Raw genomic sequence first — 16,074 nt, 5'->3', positions numbered from 1 at the left:
GAAATTCAAGTAGAAACAAGATTGAAATTCTTGAGTTCTAGAGTGATTAAATACTAGAATAAAATGCTAAGGGAGCCTGAAATTTTCACCAGTGAAGATTAGCAGATTGATGAATGAGCAATCTTATCTTAGGTAATGGGCACATTGTGTCTAGAAGCAAAGATCCAAGCAGTGTGCCCTCTTGGACTTCTTCCCTGCACCCTGGTTCTTTCACTGTGTGGTATATGACACAGTATTACTTTTAGATTGTAAAATGAGTTTTGATGAAAATGACAGGATTAATCATAGGAACTTAAAACTGATAAAAACCTTCTGATAAAAGGCAAAGTGATTTTTTTTTTTATAATGGATCATAAAAGTTAGGATTGTTCTTGCTAAAAGAGATTATTTGCCATTCAGAAAAACTTGAGTAGCCTCTTGCTTTGTTTTCTTTCCTTGTATTTAAAAGGATTGTGGGGTTATAAATACATATGTATCTATTCTCTGCAGTTTTTATGGAGCTTAGTCACAGAGAATATCTGTAACACAATCAAGTCCCCAGATTAGATCATCACAGTATCTTTTACAAAAGTACTAATTTATACTCATTTTGTTTTTTTGGTGTTTCTTTTAGGCACCTTGTGACAATGGTTCTAAAATCCAAAGCTTCATTTTAGAATGGGATGAGGTAAGTAAATCAAATCTTTTTAAATTAGATGAAAATTATGTGTATATCCTCAAGCAGAAATAATTTGTTTAATAGTTTTTTCCTCTTTAAAAACATCATGAATGATTTTGGTAGAGCATGACTGAATTAATGGTGTTCTTAGAAAACATTACTGACTGGATCCCCTATGTTTTATTTTGTTTTTTGTTTTTGACTTAAACCCCTCAAAGTTGTCACTTGGGTAGTTACCTTGACGAAAGAATATTTTTTTTCACATCAGCCTTAAAGGCAAAGTGTACACATTTACTGTGGCTACTTTAACAAATTACCACAAACCTGAGGGTTTAAAACAACATACATTTATTCTCTTATAATTCTGGAGCCAGAAATCCAAAATGGCCCTCAGTGGGGTCAAAATCAAGGTGTCACTATAGCCATGCTGCTTCCAGGGATTCTAGAGGAGAATCCATTTTCTTGACTTTACCAGCTTCTGGAGGCTCTCTTCATTACTGGGTTGTTACCATGAATTCATGGCTACATCTGATAGATAGCCTTTTCTACCCCTGCTGTCATTATCACATGGCCTTTTTCTTCTTCTGTCCTTTGCCTCTGAAAAAGACACTTGTAATTGCATTTAGGGTCCACCTAGATAATCCAGGATGATCGTCCTATCTCAAGAATTTTAACCTAATAACATCTGTACCATTCACAGTCCCTGACCATTCACAGGTTCCAGGGTTTAGGACCTGGATATTTAGGGGGCCATTATTCAGCCTACCACAGCAAACATACTGAGCTTTATTGTCTAGTACTTTGTTTTACTGTCATTTTTCATGTTTTCTTTTGCCTTGCTGCTTTTCTGCAGCTAAGAGGAGCGGACAGAGGGAGTGGAAGAAATTCCATTGATAATTTGGGAATTGAGCAGTATACAGACATACCTTGGAGATATTGCAGGTTCAGTTCCAGCCAACTGCATTAAAGCAAATATCTCAATAAAGCAAGTCACATGAATTTTTTGGTTTTCTAGTGTATGTAAAAGTTATATATACACTGTATTGTAGTCTATTAAATGTGCATTTGCATTATGTCTTTTAAAAACAATGTACATAATTTAAAGGTGCACTTGGGTGGTTCAGTCAGTTAAGCATCCAGAATTCTCAGTTTCGGCTCAGGTCATGATCTCAACAGTTATCGGGATTGAGCCCCATGTCAGGCTCTCCACTGAGGCAAAGAGCTTGCTTTGGATTCTCTCTCTCCCTGCCTCTCTCTCTCTCCCTCTGCCTCTCTCTTGCTCACACGCACTCTGTCTTCCAAAATAAACAAAATAAAAAAATAAAAAAACTTTATTGCTGGGTCACCTGGGTGGCTCAGTAGGTTGTGTCCCAACTCTTAATTTCAGCTCCCATTATGATCTCAGGGTCATGAGATAAAGCCCTGCATTGGGCTCTGGCACTGGGCATGGAACCTGCTTAAGATTCTCTCTCTCCCTCTACCATTCGTGCACTCTCTCACTCTCTCTCAAGTAAATGAATAATCTTTATTGCTAACCATCATCTGAGCTTTCAGTGTTGAGTAAATCTTTTTGATGCTGTAGAGTCTTACCACAATGTTGATGGCTCCTGACTGATCATAGTAGTGGTTGCTGAAAGGTAGGGTGGCCATCACAATTTCTTTTTAAAAAACAGAAGACAACAATGTATTTTGCTGCAAAGATTGACCCTTCATTTCATGAACAATTTCTCTATAGCATGTGATGCCATTTGATAACATTTTACCAATACTAAAACTTTTGTGACTGGAGTCAGTCTCTTCAAACCCTGCTGCTGCTCTGTCAACTAAGTTTATGTAAAATTCTAAATCCTTGGTTGTCATTTCAACAGTCTTCACAGCATCTTCACCAGCAGTAGATTACATCTCAAGAAACCACTTTCTTTGCTCAGCCATGCGAAGCTGCTCCTCATCACCTCAAGTTTTATCATGAGATTGCAGCCATTGAGTCACATCTTCAGGCTCCATGCTTCTAATTCTAGTTCTCTTGCTGTTTCCACCACACCTGCTGTTACTTCCTCCACTGAAGTCTTAAAACCTCAAAGTCATCCCTGAGGGTTGGGATCAACTTCTCCTGAACTCCTGTTAATGTCTATATTTTGACCTCTGACTATGAATCACTATAACAAATAATAATGAGAAAGTTTGAAATATTTTAATAATTACCAAAATGTGACACAGAGACACAAAATGAGCAAGTACAATTGGAAAAATGGCACCAGCAGACTTGTTGGATGTAGGGTTGCCACAAATCAGATTTTGTAAAAAAAGTATCTGAAGCACAATAAAGTGAGGTGCACTAAAATAATATGCCTATATTCTAAGAGTAATGAGGCACAAACAAGTAGGTTTTATTCCAGAAGTTTGAAAAGAATTTAGAATTAGGAAATCTATTACTGTATTATGCTAATAGAAGAAAATACACTATGTTGATAAATTATGAAAAGATATTTGATACAATTTAGCACCTATCTCAGTTAAAACTCAAATTAGGAATAGAAAGATAATTCCTTACCTGATAGTTATTTTTGTATTAAGTGAAGTACCATCATTAAACAATAAAACCATTTTAGGGGCATCTGAGTGGCTCAGTCAGTTAAGCAGCTGACTTTGACTCAGGTCATGATCTCATGGTTCGTAAGTTCGAGCCCCACGCTGGGCTCTGCTGACAGCTCAGTCTGGAGCCTGCTTCAGATTCTGTGTCTCCCTCTGTCTGTGCCCCTCCCCTCCTCTAAAATAAATAAACATTTTTTTTTATTTTAAAAAGCATTTCAGTCAAAGCAGAAACAAGTCAAAAGTTGCCAGTTCTTCCTTTTATTTAGTTTTGATGCAGTATGATTTAGAACTAAAACGAGGTACAGCCATACAGTGGCAGGGCTGGAGGGGCAAAATTATCATTATTTACAGATGATTCAATGTTCTGTTTAGACAACTTAGTAGAATCAAATGTAAACACCATTAAAATAGGAGAGNAACTAATTTGACAATAAACTATTTGTAAAAAAAAAATAAAATAAAATAAAATAAAATAAAATAGGAGAGTGTAGTGAAGCTGCCAGATACAGACTGAAGGTTTTCTTTGAAGCAGAAGTCACCCTAAAACTGCCCTTTAACTCTACTAACCCAATAAAGAAAAATGGGTAGAGAATAAGAAACTTGTCCATTTTATGTGGCATCCTAAACTTCTAAAACTCTATAGTAGTTGTCCTGAGCTGCATACTTTCTCTCTCCCATTCATGCTTTCGTTCTAAAATTTAAAAAAATTACTTATTAAAAAAAGATGTGCGTTACCTCAACTTTCTCTTGAGATCCATGATGTTCATGTAACAAAGATGACTTAAAATGTACTCTAGCTAATGTTACTGTCCTTCAAGGACAAATTGATGTGGATTTATCTTTTTACAGTAATGTACGTGATATATAATAATCAGCCATTTTTTAAGTATATAATAATCCGGCATTTTTTTTTTTTTTTTTTTTAGGGAAAAGGAAATGGAGAATTTTGTCAGTGTTACATGGGCTTACAGAAACAATTTAAAATTACTAAACTGTCACCAGCAATGGGTTGTAAATTTAGACTGTCAGCCAAAAATGAATATGGTACAAGGTAAGATGCATTTTAATGTAAATATATTATTTAGTCAACTTATATAAATTATTCACAGTCTAAATTATCCACCAAAAAATTCTGCTTTAATTTATCACTATGTTGGTAAAGATGTGTTAGTAGCCTAGCAAAAGCTATGAAAGAATGTGTTAGTTACATAAATTGCAGTTTTAAAAAAATATTAACTCACTTTTTAGGTATCTCATCTGGTTACCATAAAAATATTATCAAATCCAAGATATATTACTTAGATTATAATTAGTTATCAAAAATTGTCACTTTCAAAAAATATCATTTATCAGAAATGAGTTCTTTAGCTATAAAAACAACCTTTTTCATTCATTTTTAAAAACCATTTGTTTCAACAGTGATTTTAGTGAAGAGGTCTTATATTACACTTCAGGCTGTGCCCCTTCTATGCCAGCAAGTCCTGTATTAACTAAGGCTGGTGTTACTTGGTTATCCTTACAATGGAGTAAGCCCTCAGGAACACCATCAGATGAAGGAATTTCTTACATTTTAGAGATGGAGGAAGAAACTTCAGTAAGTATGAATATGTATTTTAAGTAAGAGTGTTTAAAACATATTTCAGTGTGGCATTAATCCTTATAAGTAATAGTGCCACAATAGTTAGATCCTTCCCTAAATCCTTTGAATTCTTGGTTGGGTATTGTTGAGGAATATTGAGGAGTGAGGATGAACTCAGTCTTTTGTTTTCTTGATGTATAGGAACAGGTTTTGTTTTTTTATGTATGTTTGTGCCTAGAAACAGCAGAGACTGCATTTTAAATATGTATGTTTTAGGGAAAATAGAGGGAAAGATCACCACAGCCTTTTAGCCTAAGCAGTTCGAAAAAAAATAAGGAAATAATGTGTCCACCTTTTCCAGCTGTGTTCATACACTACTTTCCCAAATGCCACAGAAGATTTGAAAAGAGATTGTAAGATTATATAGTGCAGCCAGAATGTAGTTTCCAGTGACTTGTCTCCTATAAGCTAGAACAGAGCTGAACATGAGTTAGAATATCTTCTCTTAGTTCCACATAGTTTTGTAGCTTTTCAGAACTACTTTAAAGCAATATGAGTCAAAAATAGCATTGGTCCACTCCCAGCTATATACCCAAGAGAATTGAAAACACATATTTATACAGAAATTTGTACATGAATGTTCATAGCAGCATTATTCACAATAGCCAAAAAGTAGAAACAACCCAAATATCCATTACCTGATGGATAGATAAACAAAATTTGATATTTCCATACAATGGAATATCATTTACCCATATAAAGGAATGGAGTACTGACACATGCCACAACATGAATGAACCTTGAAAACATTATGTTAAGTAAAAACCTAGTCACAAAGACCAGATATTGTGTGATTCATTTTATTATAGATATAGGCAAATCCATAAAGACAAAGTATATTAATGGATGAGAAAAAGGGGAAGTGGCTACTAACCAAAAAGTAAAGTGCAGGCTTTATTGTGGAATTAAGAATTCAATAATGGCTGCACAACCTTGTTAATATACTATAAATGATTGAATTTCATACTTTAAAATTGGAGTTTTATAGGATGTGAACTATATATCAACTTAAAAATTTTTTTTAATGACATTGGGAAAGTAGTGCGGGATTTGTTACTGAGGCCATAAATAGCAATCCAAAACCTAAGTGACATCCCCACCTGCTAGCACAACCAACCATTCATTTATTTACATAAACATAGCTAAGTGTTTAGGGCAAGTTTAAATATGTTAGTTATAGTTTTTTTTAGCTCTTGGAAAATCTGTCTAGGAAATTCTGTTAGTTCTAGGGATATGCTTACTGATGGTGAAGTTACCATTGGCTCTGACTTTACCCTCTGCACCAAGATCATCTCTTGGTTACTGTATTTACTGAAAATGAGGTCTCCTTCATCCTACAAACATTCACTAGCATTTCTGGATTTGTCCATTCAAGATAAAAGTATAAAGGTGAGGAATACACTTAAGAGAGCATTAATCACATTGCACACAGAAGATGAAGACGACCTGGGTCTTTTTACGTATTTATTATTCCCCATATTTCTGCTGTTAGATAGCTAAGAAAGGTTTATTTTCCCTTTCCAGGGATATGGTTTTAAGCCTAAATATGATGGAGAAGACCTTGCTTACACAGTAAAGAATCTCAGACGTAGTACAAAGTATAAATTTAAGGTAAGCTTTGAAAGCCCTTAAAAGATTTTTTTGTTCTTATTGTTACTATTGTTTTAAATCGAATACATACCTCACTCCTTTGGTTTCTTCTTCTTCTTCCTTTTTTCTTTTTTTTTAATTTATTTTTGAGACAGAGAGAGACAGAGCATGAGCAGGGGAGGGGCAGAGAAAGAGGGAGACACAGAATCTGAAACAGGCTCCAGGCTCTGAGCTCCCAGCACAGAGCCCAATGCGGGGCTCGAACCCACGAACCGTGAGATCATGACCTGAGCCAAAGTCAGACGTTTAACCGACTGAGCCACCGAGGCGCCCCATTTGGTTTCAAATCTAAAATAATAAGCATTACTGCTTTACTTTCTTACTATGTAACGTTGATTGTCAAAATTCAAAACAACTTTAATGTTTTATGGGACTTTTATTTGTATAATGTGAACAAACATCTAAATGTGAATATTGGGTGCCTACTTGGCTCAGTTGGTTGAGCATCCAACTCTGGCTCGGGTCATGATCTCACAGCTCATGAGTTTGAACCCTGCATTGGGCTCTGTGCTGATAGCTCAGAGCCTGGAGCCTGCTTCAGATTCTGTGTGTCTGTCTCTGCCCCTGTGTCTCCATCTTCTCTGCCGTTCCCCTGTTCTTGCTCGCTCTCTCTTTTTCTCTTTCTCTCTCCCTCTCTCTCAAAATTAAACATTAAAAAAAAATTAATGTAGATGTGGTTAAACATTCAAAATATGCTTTTTTTGTCAGGGATATCAGAAAAAGTAATGCTATTTTCTTGGTACATTATATCAAGTGGTGCATAATTTCCATTTGTCCCATTACTGGTAGTCAGAGTTTATATCTACTGTTGCTTCATTGTAAGTTTGTTCTTTTTCCCTTTGCAGTAAGTATTTTATAAATACTATGTAAACACTTTGTTTTTCATCACTTTCACCTACTAGTTTTAACAAACCCATTGATAATTTTTGCCTGAATCAGTTATTACTATGATTAATGGTTGCCAAGTGGTGATTTTTTTAATTTTATCATTCCTTCTATATTTGTTTGTTGGCATTATACTATAAAGAAAACCTTCCTCTTCTCATATATGTCAGTATAAACTCATGGGTTCCTGTTAATTGAGTGGGTTATATTTTGTTACTATATGATTATCAGTTGTGAGGCTCACATTGTTTCACATTTGGGAGCTCCTCTGAGCTGACTTTCAGATTCTTTAGAAATGTGCCCCCCATCATTCTTTGAGCCTTTCCTTTCTGGCACATGATATTCCAGTCTCCAGTCCTTCTTCAACATTGGAATTGGTCATTTCTCAAAGCACCTGGGTCCCTTTAGTGGACAGTGGTATTTAGAAGCAAAAATCTGAGTAGTAAGTATACTTAATACTATACGGTTTTGCTACTCCTGGGCACCCTCTCAATGTACAGAGCTAGGAACTATATGTATGTATGAATGTAATTTGGTTTTGTGTGTGTGTACATGATAGAATTCTAAGAATTTTAATACTTACCAAATTATAAAGATCTTAACAGTTCTAAAGTCAAATATAAAAATGCTTATAAATTATATTGCTGTAAAATTTAGTAGCTTGAACAAACAGGCATTTGTTTTCTCACATTTCCTGGAAGTCAGGAATTCAGGACCAGCTTAGCTGGGTGGTTCTGATACAGGATTTATGTGAGGTTGCAGTCAAGATGCCAGCTAGGGCTGCAATCACCTGAAGCCTTGGCTGGGGCTGGAGGATTTGCTCCCAAGTTCACTGAAGTGTTAGCCCTCATTTCTTCTCTGACTGTTGGTCAGAGGCTTCAGTTCCTCACCAAATGGGCTTCTCTGTAGTGAAGCTACACTGTGATTTATGCTACATTGTATTAGAGGCAAGTCATTAAGTACAATTCTAAGGGAAAACCCAAAGAATAGTAAAAGAATACATAAATCAAGCTCATCATTATCATTAGATTATAGCTTATTCCTGTAATGACTCTTGTTTAACATTAAAATGTTATAGACTTACACTTGTATCCCCAGAACTGGCTCTCAAAGGAGATTATACCTGTATATTCTTCATATATGCCGAGTCCCTGTTGTAGATAAGCAATTCTCACATAAACAAGCCATCACAGTCTGAAAACTTTTACTTTATCATTTGATTGAGTTTATTTATCTCTCATCACTTTGTTCAGTAAGCCAGTATCATTAGGTATCAAATATTAATTATTTTTTGTCTTTATGTTCTCATCACAGGTTATTGCTTACAACTCAGAAGGTAAAAGTAACCCAAGTGAAGTAGTGGAATTTACTACGTGCCCTGATAAACCAGGTGTACCTGTGAAGCCATCAGTTAAAGGGAAGATACATTCACACAGTTTTAAAATAACTTGGGGTAAGATATACATATTACATCATTACTTTTATGTTTGATTAAAATTATTTGAATATTATAATTTTTAAGATAGTTGAGTAAATTTGTTGGCTCAAGCAAGTTCAGTTGGAAATGTGAGAATCATTCATTGTTTGAGGATATTTTTTGTAGAAAACTTTACCTCACACAAATACAAAGTTCATATTTGATGCAGGAAGAACTTGGGGTCTCTGGTAGGACTTTGAATAGAGGCAACACTGTGTGAAATAAATAATGCCTGAAATTGTAGCTGAAGTCACCTGGGTCATCCTGGCTCTCATGAGAAATGAAAATCACTTACTCATTTAAAACAAACATTTGTTGGGGTGCTTGGCAGGCTCAATCAGAAGAGCATGTGACTCTTAATCTTGGGGTCGTCAGTTTGAGCCCCATGTTAGGTGTGGAGAAAACCTAACCTTAAATAAATAAATAAGGGGCGCCTGGGTGGCTTAGTCGGTTAAGCGTCTGACTTTCACTTAGGTCACGATCTTGTGGTTCGTGGGTTCGAGCTCCGCATCGGGCTCTGTGCTGACTGCCAGCTCAGAGCCTGGAGCCTGTTTCAGAGTCTGTATCTTCCTCTCTCTCTGACCCTCCCCTGCTCACGCTGTCTCTCTCTCTCTCTCTCCTAGAAATAAATAAAAATAAAAATAAAAATAAATCATTAATAAGTAAATAAAACTTGTAAAAATAATAATTATTATTGAACACTTGCTTATATACTATTTAATGGAAAATCAATAGAGTAATGAGATGCTGGTATTAATTTTAAAAAGTACTACAGGTGGTTCTTTTTACTTTTTAAGCAATCTTACATTTGGTATTTTACTTATTATGATTTCCAGTCATTTTTAACTATGTATTTTGCCTAACACCACTTTTACTTCTTTGGATAGACCCACCAAAAGACAGTGGAGGTGCAGCCATCAATAAATATGTAGTGGAGATGGCAGAAGGTGCTAATGGTAAGAATAACTATTAAAAATTAATAGATTTATACCAATCTGCCTCTGCTCTTCATGACTTTATATTTTATATGATGTTTTCTTTAACTCTTCATTTTTCTCCTTTGTTTATAGCAGTTAGAATTTTTCCTGTTATGATCCACTTTAGGTTATAATCTCTAGAAATAGAGTGAATGAAATGTAAGAATGCTGTATACCTATATTATTACATTTTATTTCTTTCTCATTAGTTTGCCTTACTCAGTTCCAGTATATCTAAAGCTTTCTGAAGTTTCAGTTAGATTTATAACCAGACATGTCAGAGAAAAATCAACTTCTAAAACTTAACTTACATTATGCTAGTTTTAGTAATATTTTCTGTGCCTCGTGAACTTAATTTTTGAATAACACATTTCATAGTCCTTATTTCTGTGAAATGAACTGCTTCCTGCAAAGTAATAAGAATGTCTTTTAATTAAGACTAAACTTCCCATGGAATTGGTTCTTTCTACTCTTTGTGTGTTATAATGTTATTACTGGGCCAGTAAACACATTTAAAATGCTTAATTAAAAGCAAATTATCAAGGTAAGTCAAAGTCTGTAACAGAGTTACAGAGATATTTCATTTCAACAAAGCCGTGCAGATTTGTCTAGGAAGCTGCACACACAAAGAAAATTAGATCATTTCCAGGAAACTCAAAACAAGCTGAAATTGTTTCTGACAAATTACATAAACACTTACTTAGTGAAGCTAGGATACCTGCCGTGTCCATGATACCCAAACGTTAAACATTACCTCGTAGCTGATTGAACATAATTTTTCACCTTACAGGAAACAAATGGGATATGATATACAGTGGAGCTACTAGGGAACATCTTTGTGATCGACTAAATCCAGGCTGTTTCTATCGTTTACGAGTTTACTGCATCAGTGATGGAGGACAGAGTGCGGTAATACTTATATCTAGATTTTTTTTTTCAAGTTTGAGTGAAATAAGTTGGCATCACCAGATGCCACCTAAATATTGAAATGTATCCAAAGTAATTTCTGTAATTTAGGTGATTAATTTTACAGTGATCAGAATATTCTAAAATAGTACATGACCCATAATCAGTATTCAGCGAATATCTCTTGTCTGGTTGTTGTTTAGCTTTGGAACAACAAATATACAAAAATATTGCAGAAAAATCTATAAAGGTAAATTTTTAGGATGATGCTCAATAGCCAGGACAAACCATAATCATTTACTGTTTAAACACAGATTCTAGTAATTACTTATTTCAGAAAAGTTGGCAGTTATTTTTATTATTAGAGATCCACTGACTTAAATGGACTTAGTGTGCCGTTGATTATATATATTTGTAATGCTCTAGAGAGGTATGTTTTTTAATAAGAGTGATTTTTTTTAATGAATTTAACCAAGAATGGGTTCATAGAGCATTAATAACTGTTATTATTTTTCAAATGGAATTTAATGCAATGAAGGTACCTTTTTAAAAAATGAATTTATAAGCATTTTGTTGAAAATGCAAGTATTATCAAACTGAAGGCAAATCCTACCCAACAGGCTTGTAATCCAATTGCTTCATTTTATCTAATCAAATCTTCCAGGATTAAAAAGAACAAATCCCACCCTAATTTTGGGGGGGGGGGAACCCTAATTTTCTAATACAGTGATAATAGCATTCTCATATAGGATACCTTTCTGAAAAAGGTGATGACCAAATATTTATGTTTGGAAAGAATGTTAAGTATAAAGCTTAATACAGCACAGGTAAGGATACGGTAGTGAGTGCATGTCAGAGTATTTAAAAGAAGTCTTTTAAAATAAAACCAAATGATAACATATTTTTTAAATAACATTGAAACTAAGATAATACCAAATACCTGGAAAGATACCAAGCACTTGGAAAAGTTAACCTGAATTTTAAATTATTTTTAGGTGGAGAGGAAAAAGGAAAGGTTTTATATGCATATATGTATATTAGTATTTAGGTTAAAAATACAATATACAGTAAAGTAACCAAAATGTCTAAACCTACTGAAAACATGGCAAACAGTATTTACAGAATATGAGAAAATCCTTAGAAGAGATATGTGGATCCATTTGGACAAGATCAAAAATAATCTTTATTAGTCCATTAGGTTGTGTTGAAGGTTATTTTTTGTTGTTTTTTAATTATGGAAAGATGAAAAGCAAGAATCTTTTGTTCTTTTTTCTGGTAACTTTTTTTATATAGTAGTCACATAGTATGTGTCTTTATTTGTTAATATGAAATTAGAGTTTTAATGATTTAATTGGGTTTTATTTTATTTAGGACTTTATTCCTTTTCAATTGGTAGTCAAGTAGAATTTCAAATTATTGATGCAGTCTTTGTGTTCATATTATTGATTGGGGCACTTTTGTTTTGTTATTGCTTTTGTTTTGTTGTTGCTTTTGTTTTGGCAGGTATCTGAATCTTTACTTGTGCAGACTCCAGCTGTGCCTCCTGGCCCATGCCTCCCTCCCAGATTACAGGGTAGACCCAAAGCAAAAGAAATACAGTTACGATGGGGTAATTTTTATTTTGGTAATAAATTATAATTGAGTTAGTGCTAAATATATTCCTTTTCTTAAATTGCATAAATCTTTCTACCTTTAGGACCCCCTCTAGTTGATGGTGGATCACCCATTTTCTGCTATGGTGTGGAAATGTCTCCTATAGAAAAAGATGAACCCAGAGAAGTTTACCAAGGTTCTGAAGTAGAATGTACAGTGAGCAACCTTCTTCCTGGAAAGACTTATAGCTTCAGACTGCATGCAGCTAACAAAATGGGGGTAAGAAGACTCTGTTGATTGAATTATAATGACTGGTATTTCATAGAACACATGTAATTGCACCCATTAGGTAGCCATTTTGCTTAAGCCTATATTGATAAATAACAGAGAGGTCTGTATATATGATGATTATTACAGAATCTCAATATTTTCAAACCCTATTTATAATTTGTGACACTTGGGACTTGACCTGGGTTAAAGTTTGACTTTCAGGTGGTGATAGTAGGGTTTATTAATAAGTAAAAGAGTAAAAACAAAACCATTAGATGAAATACTTCTAGTAATTAAGTTTTGAGACTGGTTATATGCAGCATTTACTTTCATTTGGCCACTAATTCTGGTTTATTTTTTGCCTAAGGAAAAAAAATAACATATTTTAAGCATTTCTAGTTTTATGTAACTTTTTTAAAAAGTATTTTCTGTGTAACTGTACAGTTCCATAAAATGGACAAAACAGATGATATCTCCATTCTACAGCTGAGGAGGCTAGGGCTCAGAAAAGCTAAATATCTTGCCCATAGTCACACAAATAAGAAGTGACAGGAATAAGCCACAGATTCAGAATTGTCAGACTCCAGAGCCAAAGCCCTTTCCACTCAACCAGGACATTTCTTATCTCTGCATTAAAACAGATTCTCTCAGGACAGAGCAGTAGTTTCTTGCCTTAGTTGAGTAACAGTATGTTTCCTTATTCTATAGTTATAATTTCACAAAATTAAACTGACAAGTCTCTCCCGTCCCATTATTTCATATGTTAGTGAACTTTACTATATTTTACGTCTCATTCTCCAAGTCCGGTATCTGTAAACTTACCTTAAAATTTCTTATGTCAGTACTTTGTTGGCAGTTCTTACATAAGTCATTGTGTCCTGTCTGAAGTTATCATCTTGTCAGCACCACAGGGCTGCAGTACACTGGGATAGCATCTTTAATATATACTTAATTTGTATTTTCAGGATTCTGATAATTTGTGACAATCATTTTAAACAATATGCTTTCTGCATTTCCAGAGAATATACATTTTATACCGTTTTTAAAGCTATTCTAAATTTTAAGATCTAAATTATGCCTACCATCTTGCATGCCTTTAATTGGTATCCTTTCCTTCACTCCTCATATAATTTCTACTGACTTATTCCATGTACCTAATTCCCTAATGCCCTGCCCTTCTTACAGAAAACCGTCATGAAGGAAAAAGAATAGGAACAGTAAATGAAACTTAAAAATACCTGACATAGTCACTTCATAATCATTAAATCTTTTTCCTTTCTTTGAATGCTTGTAGAGTTCTATTATGGTCAGTCTTGAAGGAGAGGGATTATGCACTTATTTATGTATGTAAATATTTATGGAGAGCTGTACGATCAGTGGGTGAAAAATGAAAATGCTGGTTATGTTTGTTTTTCTAGTTTGGACCATTTTCAGAAAAATGTGATATTACTACAGCCCCTGGACCACCAGATCAGTGCAAGCCCCCTCAAGTTACATGCAGATCTGCAACTTGTGCACAAGTGAATTGGGAGGTATTATAATTCCCACTGACTACTTTCTTAAGTGATTAGAATAGTTCATATAAAAGAACAGAGATACTATTCATTTTTTTAAGTTTATTCATTTATTTTGAGAGGGAGAGTGAAGGAGAGGCAGAAAGAGGGAGGCAGAGAGAATCGCAGGCAAGCTTCTAATTGTCAATACAGAGCCCAACACGGCGCTTGAACCCACAAATCATGAGGTCATGATCTAAGCTGAAGTTGAGTCAAATGCTTGACTGACTGAGCTACCCAGGTGCCCTGAGATACTATTCATTTCACCTCCTAAATTATGCAGACAGTAAGCCTTATTTAAGTTCATGTGGTAAAAAGTGAAATTTTTACACTGCATTTAAGTAAGTAAGGTATATTTGCATTAGAAGTATATGGTTTCTTGTTTATGATGTGCTTTGTATTTTTTCAAAGGCTTTGTCTCATTACTGAGATACTTAGCCACTGGTGAGCTTAACATTCAGAACAAACATTCATAGGGATTAGTATAATACTATTTCTCTTTATTTATTGTCTCTACTGTTTATTACATACAGTAATAATCAGTAATGATAATTACATTTTCTGTTTCCTTTGAAATTTAACAAAGAAAATGTCCTTACATGATTTAACATTTATATTACTTAATAAAATTATTTTGAAGTATATTTACCTTAAAATTCTCTTTCTAAAGTGATTTGGTCTTATTTCTGCTTATAATTGAAAATAAAGTTATATTTTTTGACCAATCTTAAACCCAGGTGACCTTAATGAATAAGAATGTAATATTGAACAGTTTTAATTATACTTGAACATTTTAAGAAATTCAAAAGCAATTCAGTTGTTGATATGCGCAGGTAAAGAATATTTGTGCCCAAAAACTAACCAGTGTCAAGACTTAAGACATTTTCCTCTTTTTAATTTAAAGATCCCTTTGAGTAATGGAACAGATGTCACTGAATATCGATTGGAATGGGGAGGCGTTGAAGGAAGTATGCAGATGTGTTACTGTGGGCCTGGTCTCAGTTATGAATTAAAAGGACTTTCACCAGCAACTACCTATTATTGCAGAGTCCAGGTAAAGGTGGTCAGGTTACTCTAGCCAGTTTTCTGTTTTGCGAGCATTTTGATGGTCATGTCTTTTTTAACTTAATGGGCTTTGTTAATTTGCAGGCTCTGAGTGTTGTGGGTGCAGGCCCTTTCAGTGAAGTAGTAGCCTGTATGACTCCACCATCAGTTCCTGCTATTGTGACTTGTCTTCAAGAAATAAGTGATGATGATATAGAAAATCCTCATTATTCACCTTCTACATGCCTTGCAATAAGCTGGGAAAAGCCTTGTGACCATGGTTCAGAAATCCTTGCCTACAGCATTGACTTTGGAGATAAACAGTCCTTGACAGTGGGAAAGGTTACAAACTATATTATAGACAATTTGCAACCAGATACGACATATAGGTACACTCTAAAAACTATATTAATTTTTGCCTAGACCAGACAGAAACTCTAAATAGAATAATCATAACCAAATTTTTTTTTCCCTTAATGTGGCACTTAGAATACGGATTCAAGCCTTGAATAGCCTTGGAGCTGGCCCTTTCAGCCACATGATAAAATTAAAAACTAAGCCCCTCCCTCCTGATCCACCTCGTCTGGAATGTGTTGCCTTCAGCCACCAGAACCTTAAGCTGAAATGGGGAGAAGGAACCCCAAAATCACTGTCAACAGATTCTATTCAGTACCACCTTCAGATGGAGGATAAGAATGGAAGGTAGGTATTTGTAATTGCTTCTTTATATAGTTTCTTAGGTCTTAAGTATATAGACTTCAATAAACAGTAGAGGTAAACAAAATGAATTTCAAAAACAAGGTTAGAATTCTCATAAGACCTAATTTTAA

General features: G+C 34.6%; 1 protein-coding gene across 9 annotated transcripts in view; it reads left to right on the top strand.

The window, feature by feature from the left end:
- The window catches only part of FNDC3A (fibronectin type III domain containing 3A), a 146,776-nt gene that overhangs the window by 116,718 nt on the left and 13,984 nt on the right, over nt 1-16,074 (top strand). For all 9 annotated transcript variants that reach the window (XM_077752618.1, XM_077752619.1, XM_077752616.1 and 6 more), the window contains 13 exons: nt 614-667; nt 4,177-4,301; nt 4,670-4,844; nt 6,414-6,500; nt 8,739-8,877; nt 9,789-9,857; nt 10,669-10,787; nt 12,288-12,393; nt 12,481-12,656; nt 14,066-14,179; nt 15,105-15,254; nt 15,350-15,633; nt 15,734-15,946. In XM_077752618.1, coding sequence (XP_077608744.1) covers nt 614-667; nt 4,177-4,301; nt 4,670-4,844; nt 6,414-6,500; nt 8,739-8,877; nt 9,789-9,857; nt 10,669-10,787; nt 12,288-12,393; nt 12,481-12,656; nt 14,066-14,179; nt 15,105-15,254; nt 15,350-15,633; nt 15,734-15,946 — 1,811 coding nt within the window. The remainder of the gene's footprint in view (nt 1-613; nt 668-4,176; nt 4,302-4,669; nt 4,845-6,413; nt 6,501-8,738; nt 8,878-9,788; nt 9,858-10,668; nt 10,788-12,287; nt 12,394-12,480; nt 12,657-14,065; nt 14,180-15,104; nt 15,255-15,349; nt 15,634-15,733; nt 15,947-16,074) is intronic.

The sequence above is a fragment of the Crocuta crocuta genome, unplaced genomic scaffold (assembly GCF_008692635.1).
Source record: "Crocuta crocuta isolate KB4526 unplaced genomic scaffold, BGI_CrCroc_1.0 scaffold190, whole genome shotgun sequence".
NCBI lineage: Eukaryota > Metazoa > Chordata > Mammalia > Carnivora > Hyaenidae > Crocuta > Crocuta crocuta.
The sequence above is the reverse complement of the archived record's forward strand: the minus strand, read 5'-3'. Positions and strand labels throughout refer to the sequence as shown.